A 21,316-nucleotide genomic window follows, 5' to 3' on the forward strand; every position below is an offset into this window, starting at 1 on the left:
ATAGGTTTTAAATCACCCCAGGACTTTTCACTAGGTATCTAGGAGATAACATGTTTCCCAAAGCAGGCCTAGAAGTAAAAATTCATGATTGCTGGAAAGAAGAGAAGTAAGCAGGCTAAATCCCTGGAGCCTGTCTAGAAGTAGAAAGATGCTTAGGAAACAGACTTGAGACAGAGGGTCTAATGGCTTGACTGTAAAAAGGAACTTACATGTTTTTTAGTTTCATTGAAATATGAGTATAGATCAAAGTACCAGAGTCCAGGTTACTTGAAAAGTAGGAAGTCAGGAATTTGAAAGTTAAGAAGATAATATTTTGATGGAGAGGAAAAGATCTGGAGCTTGTGTAAGTAGAAATATTATCAAGGTAGGAGGGACCCCAGTGACCTGGAGAATGGTGCCAACTGGAATGAGCTACAGGATAGGAGTTAGAATGTCAAACCATCTCCTTAGCCTTGCTTGATTCATCAGTTGAAGCTTCATTACTACATTATTACACTAGACTAGGTACTGTAAGGAATAAACATCTGTGCTCTTTAGGACTGACAATGTAACTGAAGAAAAGAAACACATTAGCATTAATATAAAGCAAGAAAAACTTAACGAAAAACTTTAAAATTGAAGAATAGCATATCCTGGCACTGTTGCATCTAGTGGTACATATCAATGAAATCTGTTCATGAAATTGTGGCACACTGTTCATAACCAGTCTAGATGCAATTTACCTAAATATGGGTATCTCTCATCATGGAAGCACCAAATATAAGTGATGCCCGTCCCTGCATTATTTCCAAAATGTCAAAGAAAGGGCTTCCCTTGTGGCTCAGTGGTAGAGAATTTATCTGCCAATGCAGGAGACAAAGTTTTGATCCCTGATCCAGGAAGATCCCACATGTTGCAGAGCAACTAAGACTGTGCACCACAGCTACTGAAGCCTGCAATCCCTAGAGCCTGTGCTCTGCAAGAAGAGAAGCCACCACAATGAGAAGCTCATGCACCAAAACTAGACAGTATCCCCTGCTTGTCGAAATTAGAAAGCCCATGCAGCAATGAAAACCCAGCACAGCCAAAAATAAAATAACTTTTTTTAAATGTCAAAGGAAAATTAGCAAAAAAAAAAAAAACTTTCAAAGACAAGACATTCTGCAGCTGAAAATGTAGTTCATTGGCAGCAGTAGCACAGACTGATTCCTTTCTGGTAAGAAAATCAGCAGTATTAGTTAAGAGTCCTAAAAACATTCATATTCTTTAACCCATCTAGGAATCTATCTCAAAATAATATTCAGAAATGTAATAATATCACAAGTGCAATGAGCTTAAGTGCTCACCACTGTAGTATTTTCAATAGTAAAAAGCAAATGCATCCTCAACTTTTAAAATTAAGGAAAATGTTCACTAAATCATGGTTCAAGCACATGATCAAAAATCTGCCATCACTGATATAGTAGAGAGGGCTTCCCTGGTGGCTCAGTGGTAAAGAATTTGCCTGAAATGCAGGAGAGGCAAGGAGATGCAAAGTTAGCTAAGCTCTGGAAAAGACTGCTTCTTGTCATCTATTATTTTTTCTCCCTTATTTCTCAGAAAGACAACTCTGGTTTTTGGATGGGATTGTGGCCACTCAAAAACATGGCACACTTCCCAGATTCTATAAATGCTAAATACTGGTCAGTGTGACATAAGCTGAAGTGTCTTATACAGCTTCCAAGAAGTATCATTAAAGTAGGGGTGAGGGGGAATACCCTTGCCTCTTGTACTTCCTTCTTCCTGTTGATGAGAATTCAGAAGTGACAGATGGAAATTAAGCAGACATCTTGAACTGAGGAGGGAGCTATGCCTTGAATAGAAGGGCAACAAGGGGGAAGGAATCAGGAACTTTAACACTGAGAAGCACCACATCTGCTCTGGAACACCTGCTTCTAGAAATTAACTTCCATGAAGTCAGTTATGAGCTTTCTGATACATACATCTGAACATAATCCAGAAATCGGGCTCTATGCTTTGGGTTTCTGATTCAGTTGACCTGGGGGGTAGGTCCTGATAATCTGCATTTCTAACACTTGGAGAATCACTACACTAACAGAACTAATAATTCAGTAGTTCTCAACCCTTGCTTCATGTTAGAATCACTGGGGAGGTGAAAGGGAGGGTCTTTTAAAATGCACACAATCTACTTAGGACTCACTGCTCACTGCAGAAGAGACTCTAATTGATCTGGACTGTATGGGTGTGTAGGCTAAATATCTTCCAGATGATTACAGTAAGTGTACCGGGACTGAACACTGTAATCCTTTCCTTGCTTACTCTGAACAGCAACAATGAGACTGTGTTTCCTGTAAAGGGGAATGGTAGAAAGTTGTACTTGATAGCCTAGGACTTCAAGCCCAAAGACCAAGGTTTAAGTCCCTGCACTGGGACAGTGTACCTTGGATACTTTATCTATAAAATGGTGATGAAAATATTTACATCATTGTATTTTTGTAAAGATTTGATTATATGTTTGAAGTGAAATAACTGTAATCTCAAAGTATTACATAGAAATAAAAAGGAATCAGGCCAAGAAGATTGCTTATGGAGAACCTGAGTTGATTTAGCCCAAGAACAGGATTGAAGAATTGAAAGAAGTAGGAGAAAAATAAGAGAGAACTTAGAAATAATGTAGGAGCCATCTGTGACCCCCTTTCTACACAGGACTGAAATGGTAAGATCATCCATTTCTCCTGCCATGGGTGCTTCCCCCTCCTCTTTTTTTTTTAAATTATGATTCTATTTTCAACAGGTGTTCTTAATCTGAAGTAACTCCTCTGGTGAAATTCCTGGCCTGGAACACACAGATCTTGCCTGCAGAGAAGCAAGTGTTGGAAGAATGGATGTCCCAGTTAGGATCATTACACTGTCATTAGTAACTGCAGCTTAAATTCTGTCACTGAAATAGTTCTCAGGTGGCTGTTTCATATCCAGGTGTTTGGCTATCCATGTGGCAGATGTCCAAGAACTGACCCGAACACTTCTAGCTTCAAGATAAATGGCACCAGGCAAGGGGGTGGGGCTTAGAACATACCCCACAGGGCCTCAGGTGCCAGATTAGGAAGTTTGGACTTAATTTTTCTAGTTTGTATAACTCATTGATTTTAATGCAAGAAGTGACACAGAGTGTCTGCAGAGTATATCTGTCAGGGGCCCCGTGTGGTGGGTTAGGCTGTGGTGAGGCTGACAGGGAGGTGACCAGCATAGAAGTTACTCAAGTAATTCAGGGTCAATACCTCAGCTCAGATAGGGGCAGTGCAAGCTGCTGCTGCTGCTGCTGCTGCTAAGTCGCTTTAGTCGTGTCCGACTCTGCGAGACCCCATAGACGGCAGCTCACCAGGCTCCGCTGTCCCTAGGATTCTCCAGGCAAGAATACTGGAGTGGGTTGCCATTTCCTTCTCCAGAGCATGAAAGGGAAAAGTGAAAGTGAAGTCTCTCAGTCCTGTCGGACTCTTAGCGACCCCATGGACTGTAGCCTACCAGGCTCCTCCGTCCATGGGATTTTCCAGGCAAGAGTACTGGAGTGGGGTGCCATTGCCTTCTCCGGTGCAAGCTGATAGGAAATGATAAATGCAAGAAATATGGTGAATGAATATAAGCAGCACTTGGCCTTCACAATCGTTGGGTCCTTTTAGCAAATGGTGGCAGATTTCAACAGCTGAAGATGGGTGAGAGGTACTCATCTCCTCCCTTGGCCCTAGATAGTGTCCTACAATGAAAGCAAGTCTCAGACAGAATAGTATTACACAAATATTCATCAACAAGCAGGCACACAAAATAACAGCACACACACAATATTTTGTGACAAAGTACAAAACAGAAGTCTAGACTCCAAAGGAGCCACTCTGATGGGTGTCCCTCTGCTAGACTCAACAGACACACCACATTTACGCAAAGACAGAAGTGCCTGTACAATAGTCTAGCCAGCTACATATCCTGATCACCAGTTATTTCCACAATAAAAAATTCTAATCTTTTCTTCTAATTAGCATACCTCTAGTGAAGATTTACTTACTGATATTGTAGGCACTTGGAGAAGGCAATGACAACCCACTCCAGTACTCTTGCCTGGAAAATCCCATGGATGGAGGAGCCTGGTAGGCTACAGTCCATGGGGTCGCTAAGAGTCCGACAGGACTGAGCGACTTCACGTTCACTTTTCCCTTTCATGCACTGGAGAAGGAAATGGCAACCCACTCCAGTGTTCTTCCCTGGAGAATCCCAGGGACGGGGGAGCCTGGTGGGCTGACGTCTATGGGGTCGCAAAGAGTCGGACACGACTGAAGCGACTTAGCGGCGGCAGCAGCAGCACTGTAGGCACTTGTGCATCCAACTTTGAAGAGTTCTGATTTGTCTTTCAAATGCTAATTACCCACCCTGAAGTGTGTTGATTAAAGTTAAATAGCTACCCACTCCCTGGAGAAGCCCGTGAACAGAGGAGCCTGGCAGGCTACAGTCCGTGGTGTCGCAAGAATCGGACACGAAGTTAGCGACTAAACTGCCACCACCAAGAGCTATAAACAGTAGAAAATAATGGTAGGGACAGAAGACTGGCAAACAGGAAGTGCTTCTTGGAGAAGGAGGGGGGGATTCATACTTTTTGAGTACCTTATGATTCCAGGAAAAAAAGTTTCCCTGAATATTCACAATATTTTTTAGATGGAGAAACCGAGGTTGCACACACGAATAGGAGAAACCAGACTGCAAATCATCAGCTCCACAGCTGTTGTGAAACGCTGCCTCTGAGTACTATCCCCTTACATTTATTCAGGGAGCTCAGACACAAAGGAGAATCAGCCGTGCACTCTGAAGGCCCCTCGGGCTGTGGGGCGGGTGAACTTGTAAGAGACTGGGGGACCAGGGGAATGGAGCAGGCCAGGACTGGGGAACTCGGCGTTGTTGGCGGAATAAAGACCTAGGCGGTGGACTAAAGGGAGGCTTCAATTAGAAGATGAAGCCAGAAGGGCTTTGAAGGCGAGACTAATGAGCCTGGGCTTTTAGCTGGTCAGTGGACACAAAGCCATATATTATGCGATAAATACTAAAGAGCAGCAACGCCTCCTACAGTAGTTACTGTCCTTGGGTAGCCTGCCTGCCCGTCCTGCCCCAGTTTCGGTCCAACCGGAGGCGGCGGCCTAGATGCTTGATGGACACGGTCGATCCTTCGTGGTTTTCCAGGTACCAGTTCCCCGCCCCTTCTAGGTCTGAAAAGAGAACGGCTTGTGCCCCAGGTGGAGCCGTTTGCGTTCGCGCAGTGCGGAGAGCACCTGGGCCCGCGGCGGTGCGGCGGCTTTGGGCGGGGCCGGGGGCCAGCTGCCGGGTCTCGCGGAGGAAGCGCGTCGCGCGGCTTGACCCCGGCGGCGTTCCGTACCGTCGCGAATCCGGCGGCGGGAATATGGCGGCCGCAGCCGGGCCGGTAACGGAGAAAGTTCCCGACGAGACTGGCCTGTGCTAGTGCGTGTGGCGTGGGGCCCTCGACTCCCCTGGAGTGCCGTGTCCCCGCTCCTAATCGCAGGCTCAGCCGCAAAGGCCCTTCCTTTCCCCTGCTGGCCCAACGGCCGACTCCGAGGGCTGAGAGAGCATTGGTAGCAACGGCCGAGTCCTGGACAAGGGGTCACCGGCGGGGCGGCGAGACTCGGGCACAGACAGCGCGCAGGGCTCGGCGTGGTGCGGGCCCCGAGCTCCTCCCGGCCGGCCTCGCGGGACGGAGGTAGGGATACCTGCCTGGGTAGAAGTTGATGGTGTGGGGTGGGGGATGGAAGGCAGGGCGCCTCTCCGTATCCCCCAGCGGTTCCCCACTCAGCTGGGTTCCCACTTGTAGTCCCCAACACCCGGGCTGCTTCTTAGGCCTCCTCCTAGGAGGAGACAGAATGGAAGAAGAATTGCTATTGCTGCCGTATTGCTGAGGGATTTAATATTCGAGGTGCCTTTCCCCTCGTGTGGGATGGGTCCAAAGAGGAGTTCTCATGAATTCATAGAACTGAAGCACTGGAATTCCCCGACCCTAGCTGCTCTGTAGATTTTTTTCAGCCTTTGACACTTCCCCTAGGCTGGACGTAAGTAGTTTCTGAGTCAGAAGACGATGCATGTGATAGTGTTTCTTGGGCTCAGTGAACCATTCCCTAGAAAGACGTAAAAGAGAACTTGCCGGTTTGGAGGAATTTGGATGAGTTAAGTGAAGGCTGGAGTAAGACAGAGAGAAACAAGCCAAACATTCATGGTATCTCCCTTAGCTCTATGACTTCGTAGTTGTGGGTTATTAGACAACTTGTTTATTCTCTTTGTATATTAATATGCGTCCTATAACTGATTGACGTTGTTATTAAATATAGTTATTTCTGTATCAGTCTTCATTTCTTCACGTATTTGTTGAATATCTACTTGGAGTCAAACTTTCTGCTAAGCCCTGGGTGTACAGTTTTGAAGACAAACTTTCAGAGACCTTGTGATCTAGTGGGGAATGCAGATATTAAACAGTTGATGATCAATATTTTTTCTATTATACAGAAAATACGTGGATCATATAAATGAGTCAAGGTGATTGCCCTAAGAAATGATTGAAGCTGAGACCTGAAGAGTAGGAGTGAGCCAGATGTGAGGACCTATAGTCGGGTCTGGAGGAGAGAAAGGAGTACACGGGGAGAGAGAATAGTATTAGTGTAGTTCAGAACTGAAAGATCCGTGTGGCTAGAATACAAAGAATGGTAAAAGATGAGGCGGAGAGTTATTCACATCCAATGAGGAAAGCCTCCTAAGGCATTTTAAGGAGTTTAGATTTTATTGCTTAGAGTGATGGGAAGCCTTTGAAGGCTTTTACATAGCAGAATGATGTGACAAGTTTTGGCTTTAAAAAGGAAACTTCTTGGAGAAGGGCAAGCGTGGATATAAGGAGACATTCAACCATGAGATGATGGTGGCCACAATTGGGGTTGTGATGTTGAGGATGGAAAGAAGTAGAAACATTTTAAGAAGTGTCTAAGAAGAAGAGTGGGCAAGACTTGGTGACCATTAAATATAGGTGGTGAAAGAGAGGAGGGTTAGAATAGTATATAGGGTGCTATAAAACAGACCTGACAATTATTAACTTTTTCTTTATTCGTTGGGCTCTTCTGTGCTCCTTTTTTATCTGCCTCTCAAGTAATTCCCACTGACTCATTTGTGCTGGCAGACCCAGTGAGAAGGATTGCACTGCTTTGTTGTTTTACTCTCTTGATTCAGGATGTTTGTCTTTTAAAGAAGGTTAAAATGGGGAAAGACTTTTGTGAATTAGCCATTTAAAAAAATAATATTCTGCCATGCTGATTTTGGCCCATAACAGGGTAACTGCATATATCCCATGCTGTGAATGTGCTATACTTTATTATTTACATGTTTTCCTTTACTTTTTTTTCTAAGCTTTTACCTCAGTGCAGGACAGAGCTAGTGCTTTCATTTCTGTCAGGTAGGTTCATATATATTAATACACATTTAAGTGTATAGTGAGAGAAGGGCCTAGGCTTGGGTTTGAACATCCAAAGGATAGATTCAGAATGAAGAACCTGCAAGGAAACAGGAGAGATCAGTGAGTTAGGAAGAAATTCTGAAGACTGGTCTTTGGAAGCTAAAGGAAGGGCAGGTTTCAGAAGGTGAATGGAGTCAAAAATATGTCAAAGGTTGTTTGATGAATGTGCAAGATAATGAGTATAAAGTACTTATGGGATTTAGGAATTTAGGTTATTTTAGGACTTGGCAGAGCAGTTTGTTGTTGTGTAGTGGAAAACGTGGTTTAGTTCGTGTGAGAAGTAAAGCAATCAAATATTGGCTGTCAAGGGGACAGATGGCTGAACTTGGAGGAGGAGATACGGATTATTGAGTTTTAGTTTTGTTTCTGTGTGTGTGTATATATGTATATTTTTGGTATCATTTTTTTTAAATAGCTTTACAAATGTTTAAGCACCAGTGGATAAGAGAAGAGTAGTAGGAGTTTGAAGGGAGAGGAGAGAGTGTGAAGTTCTGGAAGAGACAGAGAGGAAGAGTCTCAAGTACGGTTAAAAGATGTAGCCTTCGATCAGCCAGAGAGCCTTCTTTTCTTAAATCAGAAGATGGTAGATATAAGTGAGTTTGTGGTGTTGGAAACTCAGGTAAGCTCCCTTTTGATGACTTCATTGGAGACAAAGTCATCTGGTAAGAATTTGGTCAGAAGTGGATGTCAGAGATTTGAGGATAGGGAAGAGAGGCTTGCCTAGCCCCAGAGAATGAGAGTGTTGACTAGAGAAACACAGAAGTATGTCTTATGAGTTGAGTTGCAACCATTTAGTCTGGTGTGTGATTTTTTTTTTTTTCTCCAACAGTGTTCAGTCATCTGAACCCAGACTGTACCATCAACCCTTAGAGGACGTGTATTCCAGCATATTTGTTGAACGATTATATAGCACGTGTAAGTGATGTTTGTAACAATGCAGTGCATTCTAGATAGTGTCAGTTTCTCATACTTAAGTAAAAAGATAAAACCTAAATATACCAAAGGAAGATATTTTCTTTAGTGGTGTGTGGTATCTTAAGGAATGATTGAAAATGTAATTGAGGGAAATGATAATTCTTGGTTAATTAAATAAACTTAGCTGTAAAAAATATACTTGTTGAACATGTAAGTTAGTAATAGTACTTTGAACCTCCCAGAGACCCTAAAGTTGTCACCCAATGTCATCCTTCTGCAGCCGTATGGGTAATTCAGGTTATCTCATATTTTTCTTGGCTCTTTTAGTGTCCTGCTGTTAGAAAGCATAAATAAGCTGATTGCAAAGTAGTTCCTTTTTGAGTTTTTAATCTTGTTGAGTTCTCAGTGGATATTCAGTGTGACCATAAACCTTTGCGTGTATCATTTTGTCTGAAATAGCATACTAGAAAATTTGAAGAATTATCTAGTAGATAGTTAAATCATTTTGTTTGATGGTGTCGTGTTTGAAGTGCAACCTGAAGGGGTCCTTAAGATTGAAATAATTATCTGAGTTCTTTAACAAATAATTGTTGTGGTAAGTTTCTGAAAGTAAAATCATAGTTTTTAAAATTTACTTTACAATAAATATTGGCCAGCATTTCAGTTTTACAGTTTTGACTAGAAAGGTCCAGAATTGGTTTGCTACAGAGATTGTATGTTTGATCATCAAAGCAACTTAATAGAAAAGTACAGGGAGAATGATGGATCAACTTTGGTGACTGAGTAACTTTAATACAGTTAAACTTCTAATGAGTTTATTAGTGAAACAGTGTTAAGACTAAGATTTTATAGCATTTTAGAAGTAACTGGTAAAAAGATGTGGAGGATTTTAGGCAGGTGGCAATGGTTGCTATTATTGGATACTGGTGCTTTTCAAGTTAGAGGTAATAATGACGTCCCTCATTTTGTTTGAGTTGACTAGCTTTCCACTATTCCAGCCCCATCTGCTACATCTAAGCTGAGTTGAATATCTCATCATTGCACGTTGTTGAAAAACTGGATATTGGAATAAAAATGGGTTAGGTGAATTCCTCACCATTTCTGGAAAAATTTTTGTTGATGGCGACCTAGTCATACAATCCTAGCATAGGATAAGTAGAACAACTCTCCATTTTTGTTTGGATAAACGGAAGAGTTTTTAAGCCAGAGACAGTTACCATTTAGATACACGCAAGTCAGATTTTAAACTGGGTATCCAAACAAAGTTTATTTCTCACTTAGTCATTATTTTTTTATAAGAAAGATATATGTGAAAGGTAAATTACATAAAATTAACAGTGAAATATTTTTTCTTCTTTTTAGATCACTGTAAACAAATTCCACCAGAGAAAGTGCTGAAATAGGAGTTACAGATACATTGGATTTGCTGGATGAAATACAAGCAGTTAATTTTCATAACGTGGGGAGAAAGCCCAGATTGACAGATTAATGTGTAAATCACTGCGTTACTGCTTTAGTCATTGTCTCTATTTAGCAATGACAAGACTGGAAGAAGTAAACAGAGAAGTGAACATGCATTCTTCAGTGCGTTACCTTGGCTATTTAGCCAGAATCAACTTATTGGTTGCTATATGCTTAGGTCTTTATGTAAGATGGGAAAAAACAGCAAATTCCTTAATTTTGGTCATTTTTATTCTTGGTCTTTTTGTTCTCGGAATTGCCAGCATACTCTATTATTATTTTTCGATGAAAGCAGCAAGTTTAAGTCTCTCCAATCTTTGGTTTGGATTCTTGCTTGGCCTCCTGTGTTTTCTTGATAATTCATCCTTCAAAAATGATGTCAAAGAAGAATCAACCAAATATTTGCTTCTAACTTCCATAGTATTAAGGATACTGTGCTCTTTGGTGGAGAGAATTTCTGGTTATGTCCGTCATCGGCCCACCTTACTAACCACAGTTGAATTTCTGGAGCTTGTTGGATTTGCCATCGCCAGCACAACTATGTTGGTGGAAAAGTCTCTGAGTGTCATTTTACTTGTTGTAGCTTTGGCCATGCTGATTATCGACCTGAGAATGAAGTCTTTTCTAGCTATTCCAAACTTAGTTATTTTTGCAGTCTTGCTGTTTTTCTCCTCATTGGAAACTCCCAAAAATCCAGTTGCCTTTGCCTGTTTTTTTATTTGCCTGATAACCGATCCTTTCCTTGACATTTATTTTAGTGGACTTTCAGTGACTGAAAGGTGGAAACCCTTTTTGTACCGTGGAAGAATTTGCAGAAGACTTTCAGTTGTTTTCACGGGGATGATTGAGCTTACATTTTTCGTTCTTTCAGCATTTAAACTTAGAGACACTCATCTCTGGTATTTTGTAATACCAGGCTTTTCCATTTTTGGAATTTTCTGGATGATTTGCCATATTATTTTTCTTTTAACTCTTTGGGGATTCCATACCAAATTAAATGACTGCCATAAGGTATGTTTTACCCACAGAGTAGATAACAATAGCCTTGACAGAATCATGGCATCCAAAGGGATGCGTCATTTTTGCTTAATTTCAGAGCAGTTAGTTTTTTTCAGTCTTCTTGCAACAACAATTTTGGGAGCAGTTTCCTGGCAGGTAAGCTTACAGTTTGTTTATTATGTCAATGCCTATGATATGTGATTAAATGTTTGCTTCAAGAGTTGACCTATTAGAACTGAAAGGTCAAGCTCATAATTTCAGAAGTAGATGTTGAGGGCGGGGCACTTATTTAGTTTTATTTCTGGAATTGAGTACTGAATGAATATTGACAGGATAATTTCATTTGCTTTCTAGCAAGAGGCACCAAAATATTAGGAATACTCAGCATGTGATATGTCTCCTATCTTCTGACTGTTGATTAGTGAAACACTTCATGGGTTAAAGATTCTTATAATATTAACATTTGAAGGGTGCTTAGAGATTGTTCTTTAATTTTTTCACTTTACACATGAAGAAACCAAAAGTCAGAAAACATATCCAGAGTCACTGGTACTAGCCAGAACAAGGTTGCCTAGCTTCTGTCTAGTCCATTGGTCTCCTCATTTCCCTAAAGGTTTTATATAGAAGTTGATTAGATATGTAATAATACATCAGATTCTTTTTTTAAAAGAATTTATTTATTTATCTGGCTGCACCAGGTCTTAATTGTGGCATGTTGGATCTTCAGTCTTCGTTGAGACATGCAGAATCTTTAGTTGTGGCATTTGAACTCTTAGTTATGGCATGTGGGATTTAGTTTTCTGACCAGGGATCGAACCCAAGCCGCCTGCATTGGGAGGGAGCACAGAGCCTTAGCCCCTGGACCACCAGGGAAGTCCCCATATCAAATTCTTAAGTTCAGATTAGGGCCTCTCCTAAGAAAGGAAAAATTAGTTTTACAATACATTTGCTTACAATATGTTTTTAAAAAATCTTTTGTAGACAAAGACATTCAAGCTAAATGGTTGGAGTTTATATCTGTAGTTTATATCAGCCTTCCATTCTCTGAACATTTATTGACCGTACTATATAACAGGTCCCTGGAGAAAGAAATGGCAACCCACTCCAGTATTCTTGCCTGGAAAATCCCATAGCATACTGAGGCTGAAGATCTCAAGATGAATGAAAAATTCCTCTGTCATTAAAAAAGGCACAGTCTCTAATAGGAGGCAGAAGAGGCAGGCATGTAAACCAGTAATTATTATTACACTTTGAAAAATACTATAATTTGAGTATATCAGGTTGGGATGTAGGGCAAAAATGAAGGTGAATTTTGCTTGGTGCAGTTCTCTGCTTCGCACTAGTTAGTTGCAATGGAGTGATTTCTAGATATGAGTGTTTGAAGAGAAGATGTGGAGACTTGCCTGGGCATGGTGCATTTTATTAGTCATTGCGGGCTAGGGCACAGAATCTGTGTGGGAGTCAATCAGATGATTTAAAAAACAAAAAAAAACCTATTTGCCAGTGCTCAGGACTATCAGAACGATGCTGATGGATGAGAACTTTACCAAAAGTTCTCCTTCCGCTTCCTCTTCTCTATCCTTCCTGCTTGCTCCTTTCCCACCCCTACTTTTTTTCATTCCCAAATCAGCCTCATTCGTTTTTGACACCTTTCCAGATCATCAGATCCTGTTAACCAAATATTTTGTAAGTCACCAAATTCTTCTTTTCTTATACAAGTGGTCTTAAACATGGTATGTGTACTACTGGAGATACATAGAAGCTTTCCATTGAGTATGTCAGTGAAGATAATTTTAAGACAATCAGTTTCCAGATTCTTACCTTCCACTCTCCTTTCTTAAAGTTGATCTACTTGAGAATGCCCCTCAATGTGGATGTGGAGTGGTAACTTATTGTGGTTTTAATTTGCATTTAATCAGTCTGTAATGAGTGATGATGTTGAGTATCTTTTAATATGTGTGTTAGTCATTCATTTACCTTTGCTGACATATCTATTTAAATCTTTCTTTGATCTAAATTGGGTCTAAATTCAATCTTAAGATTGAATTTTAAAGGATCATTTTATATTCTTACTAGAAGCCTTTTATCAGGTATATGATTTGGAAATGTTTTCTCCTCCTATGTGGCTTATCTCTTTTTTAAAAATTTTAATTAATTTATTTCTTTTCTATTTGGCTGCAGTGGGTCTTTGTTACTTTGCATTTATTGCTTTGCATGGACTTTCTCAGTTGTGGTGAGTGGGGGCCACCCTTCGTTGCGGTGCTTGGGCCTCTCATTGCGGTGGCCTCTCTTACTGCAGAGCACAGGCCCTAGGCACACAGGCTCAGTAGTTGGGGCTCGTGGGCTCCAGAGCACAGGCTCAGCAACCGTGGTGCATGGGCTTAGCTGCTCCATGCCATGTGCTGCTGCTGCTGCTAAGCCGCTTCAGTCGTGTCCGACTCTGTGCGATCCCATAGACGGCAGCCCACCAGGCTCCACCGTCCCTGGGATTCTCCAGGCAAGAACACTGGAGTGGGTTGCCATTTCCTTCTCCAATGCATGAAAGTGAAAAGGGAGAGTGAAGTCGCTCAGTCGTGTCTGACTGTTCGTGACCCCATGGACTGTAGCCTACCAGGCTCCTCCATCCATGGGATTTTCCAGACAAGAGTTCTGGAGTGGGGTGCCATTGCCTTCTCCGCATGCCATGTGGGATCTTCCCAATCAGGGATTGAGCCTGTGTCTTCTGCCACAATTCTCAGGTGGATCCTTATCCAGTGTGCCACCAGGGAAGTCTTTTTTTTTTTATGATATCTTTTGAAGAGTGCAAACTTTTAACTTTACAAATCCAGTTTGTCAACTTTTTCTTTTATGTACTGCAGTTTTTAGGATGATATCTAAGAAAATGTTGCTCAGGCCTGGGTTACAAAGATTTTTCTCCTATAGTTTTCTTTACTTTTATCATTTTAGCTTTTACATTTAGGTTGTACGATCCATTTTAAGTTAAGTTTTGTTATTGTATGAGGTGAGGAATTTTTTTTTTTTAACATGGCTTTCTAATTGTTCCAGCACCGTTTGCTGAAAAGACTATCCTTTCTTTTGTTGAATTGACTTGGCACCTTTGTCCAAAAACAGTTTCTGAGCTCTCTTTTTTGTTCCATTGTTCTATATATTTTATTCTTAAAACAGTACAATGCTGTCTCACAAGATATTCTCTAATTTTCCTTGAAATTTCTTCTTTGATCTATGTTAAAGTTAAAAGTTTGTTGTGTGATACTGTAATCTTTGGGGGATTTCCCACATTTTTTCTGTTATAGATTTCTAATATAAGCCCAGGTGACTGGAGAACATAGTTTCTATGATTTTAGTGTTTTGCTAAAACTTGTTTTGTAGTCTGTCATGTGTTATATTCTGGAGAATGTGTGTGTGTGCTTAGTCGCTAAGTTGTGTCTGACTCTTGCAACCCCATGGACTGTAGCCCGCCCTGCTCCTGTGTCCATGGGAATTTCCCAGGCAAGAATACTTGAGTGGGGTTGCCATTTCCTTCTCCAGGGGATCTTCCCAGGCTGGTGATCAAACCCGCATCTCTTTTGTCTCCTGCATTGCAGGCAGATTCTTTACCCGCTGAGCCATCAGGGAAGCTCCCTTCTGGAGAATACATCATGTTTAATTAAAAAGAGTAAGTTGCTGCTGTTGTTGATTGGAGCATTCTATAAATATCAGCTAGGTTAAGTTGGTTGTTGGTGGTGTTTGTGTATTTATGTCTTTGCTGATTTTCTGTTTAATTCTGAGAGACTAACACTGAAAATTCTGAGAGTGATACTGAAAATCTCTGTTAAATTACTAGATTGTGTGTTTCTCAATTTTGTCACTTTCTTGCCTTAAGTATTTTGGGGCTCTGTTTTTTTCTAGGTGTATATACATCTTTAATTATACTTTCTTATGTATTGACATTTTTATCTTCATGGTAAGCAGCATAGTTGAATAGTTAAAAAAAGAGACCTAATAGCTTGCAAAATGTAACATTATCTAGCTTCTTACAGAATTTGCCAACTCTTGTTTTAGGCCAGTGCTTCTCAAACTTTGATATACGTAGGAATCATATGGAGATCTTGTTAAAATTCTAAAGACTAGAATTAAGTAATTTGGGAGGAGAGCCTAAAACTGCAGACCTTCTAAAAATCTTAAAAGTGATGCAGATAGAAGTAAACCCATTGAGTAGCAAGGTATTAAGTTAGCTATTCAAGACTAATGTGTATCTGTCAAAATTGATATTTATTCCTTTTGGCTGCGCTGGGTCTTACTTGCTACGCGTGGCCTTTCTCTAGTTGCTACAAGTGGGGGCTGCTCTCTAGTTGCCGTGCACTGGCTTCTCATTGTGGTGGCTTCTCTTGTTGCAGAGAATGGGTTCTAGGGCATGTGGGTTTCAGTAGTTACGGTACGCTGGCTTAGTGGCCCTCTGGCATGTGGCATCCTCACAGACGAGGGATCAAGGTGTGTCCCCTGCATTGATGGGTGGACTGTCCACCACTGGACCACCAGGGATGTCCTCTATCAGAGTTTGGTATGCATTAGTTGCTATTTGATAACTTCTGGCTGTGGTGTAGGCATTCTGTTTTTGATGCAGTTAACTTTTTTTAAGTTGAAGTATAGTTGATTTACAGTGTTGTTAGTTTCAGGTGTGGAGAAGGCAATGGCACCCCACTCCAGTACTCTTGCCTGGAAAATCCCATGGACGGAGGAGCCTGGCAGGCTGCAGATCATGGGGTTGCTAAGAGTTGGAAACTACTGAGCGACTTCACTTTCCCTTTTCACTTGCATACATTGGAGAAGGAAATGGCAACCCACTCCAGTGTTCTTGCCTGGAGAATCCCAGGGACGGGGGAGCCTGGTGGGCTGCCATCTATGGGGTCACACAGAGTCGGACACGACTGAAGCGATTTAGCAGCAGTAGCAGCAGTTTCAGGTGTACAGCAAAGTTATTCAGTTTATATATACACACACATATAATCTTTTTCAGATTCTTTTCGCATGTAGGATATTACAAAATGCTGACTATAGTACCCTATGCTATATAGTGGGTCCTTGTTGTTTAACTATTTTTTCCATAGTGGTTTATGTATGTTACTCCCAGATTCCTAATTTTATCCCTCCCTCCCTCCCTACCTTACCCCTTTGGTAACCATAAGTTTGTTTCCTAGGTCTGTGAGCCTGTTTCTGTATTGTAAATAAGTTCATTCTATAATTTTTTAAGATTCGACATATAAGTGATACCATATTTGTCTTTCTCTGATTTACTTCCCTTAATGTGATGGTCTGTGTCCATCCATGTTGCTGCAACTGGCATTATTTAATTTCTTTTTATGGCTGAGTAGTATTCCATTGTATATATGTGCTATATTTCCTTTATCCATTCATCTGTCGGTGAACATTTAGGTTGGTTCCATGTCATGGTTAGTGTAAATAGTGCTGTGGTGCATATTGGGGTGCATATATTTTATCAAGTTATGATTTTCTCTGGATATATCTCTAGCAGTGGGGTTTCTGAATCATATGGTAGTTCTCTTTTCAGTTTTTTTAGACCATCATCAGTAAGTCTACAATGATAAATACTGGAGAGGGTATGGGAAAAGGGAACCCTCTTACACTATTGATGGAATGTAAATTGGCACAGCCACTATGGAGAACAGTATGATACAACTAACATTTTAAACTTAATTTTAATGTAATCTTCTCTGCTCTACCCAGTGTTCCATGAGATCATCTTAAGTTCTTTCAGTTCACTTCAGTTCACTCGCTCAGCTGTGTCTGACTCCTTGCAATCCCATGGACTGCAACATGCCAGGCCTACCTGTCCATCACCAACTCCCGGAGTTTACACAAACTCATGTCCATTGAGTTGGTGATGCCATCCAACCATCTCATCCTCTGTCGTCCCCTTCTCCTCCTGCTCTCAATCTTTCCCAGCTTCAGGGTCTTTTCAAATAAGTCAGCTCTTCGCATCAGGTGGCCAAAGTATTGGAATCTCAGCTTCAAATTCAGTCCTTCCAATGAATATTCAGGACTGATCTCCTTTAGGATAGACTGGTTGGTTCTCCTTGCTGTCCAAGGGACTCTCAAGAATCTTCTCCAACACTGCAGTTCAAAAGCATCAATTCTTCGGCACTCAGCTTTCTTTACAGTCCAGCTCTCACATCCATACATGACCACTAGAAAAACCATAGCCTTGACTAGACGGATCTTTGTTGGCAAAGTAATGTCTTTGCTTTTTAATATGCTTTCTAGGTTGGTCATAACTTTCCTTCCAAGGAGCAAGTGTCTTTTAATTTTATGGCTGCAGTCACCATCTGCAGTGGTTTTGGAGCCCCCAGAAATAAAATCAGCCACTGTTTCCACTGTTTTCCCATCTATTTCCCATGAAGTGATGGGACCAGATGCCATGATCTTAGTTTTCTGAATGTTGAACTTTAAGCCAACTTTTTCACTCTCCTCTTTCACTTTCATCAAGAGGCTCCTTAGTTCTTCTTCACTTTCTGCCATAAGGGTGGTGTCATCAGCGTATCTGAGGTTATTCATATTTCTGCCAGCAATCTTGATTCCTGCTTGTGCTTCATCCAGCCCAGTGTTCCTCATGATGTACACTGCATGTAAGTTAAATAAGCAGAGTGACAATATACAGCCTTGACGTACTCCTTTTCCTGTTTGGAACCAGTCTGTTGTTCTATGCCCAGTTCTAATTGTTGATTCTTGACCTGCATACAGATTTCTCAAGAGGCAAGTCAGGTGGTTTGGTATTCCCATCTCTTTCAGAATTTTCTGCAGTTTATTGTAATCCACACAGTCAAAGGCTTTGGCATAGTTAATAAAGCAGAAATAGATGTCTCTCTGGAACTCTCTTGTTTTTTCGATGATCCAGTGGATGTTGGCAATTTGATCTCTGGTTCCTCTGCCTTTTCTAAAGCCAGCTTAAACATCTGGAAGTTCATGGTTCATGTATTGCTGAAGCCTGGCTTGGAGAATTTTGAGCATTACTTTACTAGCGTGTGAGATGACTGCAATTGTGCGGTAGTTTGAGCATTCTTTGGCATTGCCTTTCTTAGGGATTGGGATGAAAACTGACCTTTTCCAGTCCTGTGGCCACTGCTGAGTTTTCCAAATTTGCTGGCATATTGAGTGCAGCACTTCACAGCATCATCTTTTAGGATCTGAAATAGTTAAACTGGAATTCCATCACCTCCACTAGCTTTGTTCGTAGTGATGCTTCCTAAGGCCCACTTGACTTCTCATTCCAGGATGTCTGGCTCTAGGAGAGTGATCACACCATTGTGATTATCTGGGTCATGAAGATCTTTTTTGTATAGTTCTTCTGTGTATTCTTGCCACCTCTTAAATATCTTCTGTTTCTGTTAGGTCCATACCATTTCTGTCCTTTATTGAGCCCATCTTTGCATGAAATGTTCCCTTGGTATCTCTCATTTTCCTGAGGAGATCTCTAGTCTCTCCCATTCTATTATTTTTCCCTATTTCTTTGCACTGATCACTGAGGAAGGCTTTCTTATCTCTCCTTGCTGTTCTTTGGAACTCTACATTCAAATGAGTATATCTTTCCTTTTTCCTTTGCTTTTCGCTTCTCTTCTTTTCTCAGCTCTTTGTAAGGCCTCCTCAGACAACCATTTTGCCTTTTTGCATTTCTTTTTCTTGGGGGTGGTCTTGATCCCTGCCTCCTGTACAATGTCACGAACCTCCATCCATAGTTCATCAGGCACTCTTGTCAATCAGATCTAGTCCCTTAAATCTATTTCTCACTTCCACTGTATATTTGTAAGGGATTTGATTTAGGTCATAGCTGAATGGTCTGGTGGTTTTCCCCACTTTCTTCAATTTATGTCTGAATTTGGCAATAAGGAGTTCATGATCTGAGCCACAGTCAGCTCCCGGTCTTGTTTTTGCTGGCTATATAGAGCTTCTCTGTCTTTGGCCGCAAAGAATATAATCAGTCTGATGTCAGTGTTGGCCATCTGGTGATGTCCATGTGTAGAGTCTTCTCTTGTGTTGTTGGAAGAGGGTGTTTGCTATGACCAGTGTGTTTCTTGGCAAAACTCTATTAGTCTTTGCCCTGCTTCATTCTGTACTCCAAGGCCAAATTTGCTTGTTACTCCATGTGTTTCTTGACTTCCTACTTTTGCATTCCAGTCCCCTATAATGAAAAGGACATCTTTTTGGGTGTTAGTTCTAAAAGGTCTTGTAGGTCTTCATAGAACTGTTGAACTTCAGCTTCTTCAGTGTTGCTGGTCGGGCCATAGACTTGGATTACTGTAATATTGAATGGTTTGCCTTGGAAACGAACAGAGATCATTCTGTCATTTTGAGATTGCATCCAAGTACTGCATTTTGGACTCTCTTGTTGACTATGATGGCTCCTCCATTTCTTCTAAGGGATTCCTGCCCACAGTAGTAGATATAATGGTCATCTGAGTTAAATTCACCCATTCTAGTCCATTTTAGTTTGCTGATTCCTAAAAAGTTGACATTCACTCTTGTCATCTCCTGTTTGACCACTTCCAACTTGCCTTGATTCATGGACCTAACATTCCAGGTTCCTATGCAATATTGCTCTTTACAGCATCGGACCTTTCTCCAACCACCAGTCACATCCACAACTGGGTGTTGTTTTTGCTTTGGCTCCATCCCTTCATTCTGTCTGTAGTTATTTCTCCACTGATAACAGTAGCATATTGGGCACCTACCGACGTGGGGAGTTCCTCTTTCAGTGTCCTATCTTTTTGCCATTTCATACTGTTCATGGGGTTCTCAAGGCAAGAATACTGAAGTGGTTTGCCATTGCCTTCTCCAGTGGACCACATTTTGTCAGACCTCTCCACCATGACCCGTCCATCTTGGGTGTCCCCACATGGCATGGCTTAGTTTCATTGAGTTAGACACGGCTGTAGTCCATGTGATCAGATTGGCTAGTTTTCTGTGATTATGGTTTCAGTCTGTCTGCCCTCTGATGCCCTCTCTCAGTGCCTACTGTCTTACTGGGGTTTCTCTTACCTTGGATATGAGGAGTCTCTTCACGGCTGCTTCAGCAAAGGGCAGCCACTGCTCCTTACCTTGGATGTGGCGTATCTCCTCACGGCCTCCATTCCTGACCTTGGACATGGGGTATCTCCTCTCGGCCACTCACCGCTCTTCTTTCAATTAGATTTTCTCAAACTGCTTTTGCTTAATGTTCCTAAATAAATGATATAGATACTAATTAACTTAAAAGTCACTCAGTCATGTCTGACTCTGTGTCCCCATGAACTGTAGTATGCCAGGCTCCTCTGTCCATGGAATTCTCCAAGCTAGAATCCTAGAGTCGGTATGTCATTCGCTTCTCCAGGGGATCTTCCCAACCCAGGGATAGAACCCAGGTCTCCCGCATTGCAGGCGAATTCTTTACCGTCTGAGCCACCAGGGAAGCTTTTTAATAATCTAAACCCATTTTTCATATTTCTGTGAGAGTAATACTAAAGTATAAAATTAATTTTCCCCTCTGTCCCATTAAAATATCCTTCAGTGGATGGATTTCCACTGAAAAACAGTTCTTCTGATTGAGTGGGGGCAGACTAGGTAAAAATGAGAAACTAAAGTCTTTAGATCAGTTAGTCAGCCACAAGTAGGATCAGTGAAACCAGAGATAACACTAAAATCTGGAAGACTAGCTAGGGTCAAGAGATAACGGGCTGGACTAAGGTGACAGAGAAAGATTGCTGTGGTAAGGATATGACTGATAGAAGTATCAAGAGAAAAACATATCTTGTTTAAAAGTAAAACTTAAAGAGGATTTGAAATAAGCTGATGAAATGTAGAGATGGGTGTTCTGACAGGGTGGATAGTCAATGTTAAAAAACTGTTGAGAGAATGAAGGGAGAAGATTGGAATGTAGAATAATCGATTTTATTGAGTTGATGGCCTATTGGGCATTTGTTATTAACAAGACATTTTAGAGTAGGTTTATTTTTTAAAGTGTATTTTTAGGCAGTCAAATCTGTCTCATTTTACTACCAGAACAGTAAAACCAAACAGACGTAAACAGACTAATTTCGTGGAGCACAATTGTGACTTAATTCCCCAAATGGACTTAGCCATTTTTTTCTCATTTTAAGGTTTTTTCCATGTCAGTAGTTTGGGGTTATTTTATTTTTATCCAGTTCAGTTCAGTTCAGTCACTCAGTCGTGTCCGACTCTTTGCAACCCCATGAATCGCAGCACACCAGGCCTCCCTGTCCATCACCAACTCCTGGAGTCTACCCAAACCCATGTCCATTGAGTCAGTGATGCCATCCAGCCATCTCATCCTCTGTCATCCCCTTCTCCTCCTACCCCCAATCCTTCCCAGCATTAGGGTCTTTTCCAATGAGTCATCTCTTTGCATGAGGTGGCCAAAGTATTGGAGTT

At 41.4% G+C, this 21,316-nt stretch overlaps 1 protein-coding gene across 5 annotated transcripts in view; it reads left to right on the plus strand.

Moving 5' to 3' along the window:
- The first annotated feature begins 4,767 nt into the window (after positions 1 to 4,767).
- The window catches only part of TMEM168 (transmembrane protein 168), a 56,368-nt gene continuing 39,819 nt past the window's right edge, over positions 4,768 to 21,316 (plus strand). Inside the window, exons 1-4 of one of the 5 annotated variants that reach the window (XM_081537139.1) lie at positions 5,744 to 6,077; positions 7,417 to 7,462; positions 8,352 to 8,437; positions 9,800 to 11,053. In XM_081537139.1, coding sequence (XP_081393265.1) covers positions 9,926 to 11,053 — 1,128 coding nt within the window. In that variant the 5' untranslated portion in view covers positions 5,744 to 6,077; positions 7,417 to 7,462; positions 8,352 to 8,437; positions 9,800 to 9,925. Of the gene's footprint in view, positions 5,200 to 5,398; positions 6,078 to 7,416; positions 7,463 to 8,351; positions 8,438 to 9,799; positions 11,054 to 21,316 lie in introns of those variants that run through there. The other 4 variants (XM_081537138.1, XM_081537140.1, XM_081537141.1 and 1 more) reach the window with 4 other exon arrangements.

Source organism: Giraffa tippelskirchi, chromosome 10 (assembly GCF_054371585.1).
Source record: "Giraffa tippelskirchi isolate mGirTip1 chromosome 10, T2T-mGirTip1v1.2.pri, whole genome shotgun sequence".
NCBI classification, from domain to species: domain Eukaryota; kingdom Metazoa; phylum Chordata; class Mammalia; order Artiodactyla; family Giraffidae; genus Giraffa; species Giraffa tippelskirchi.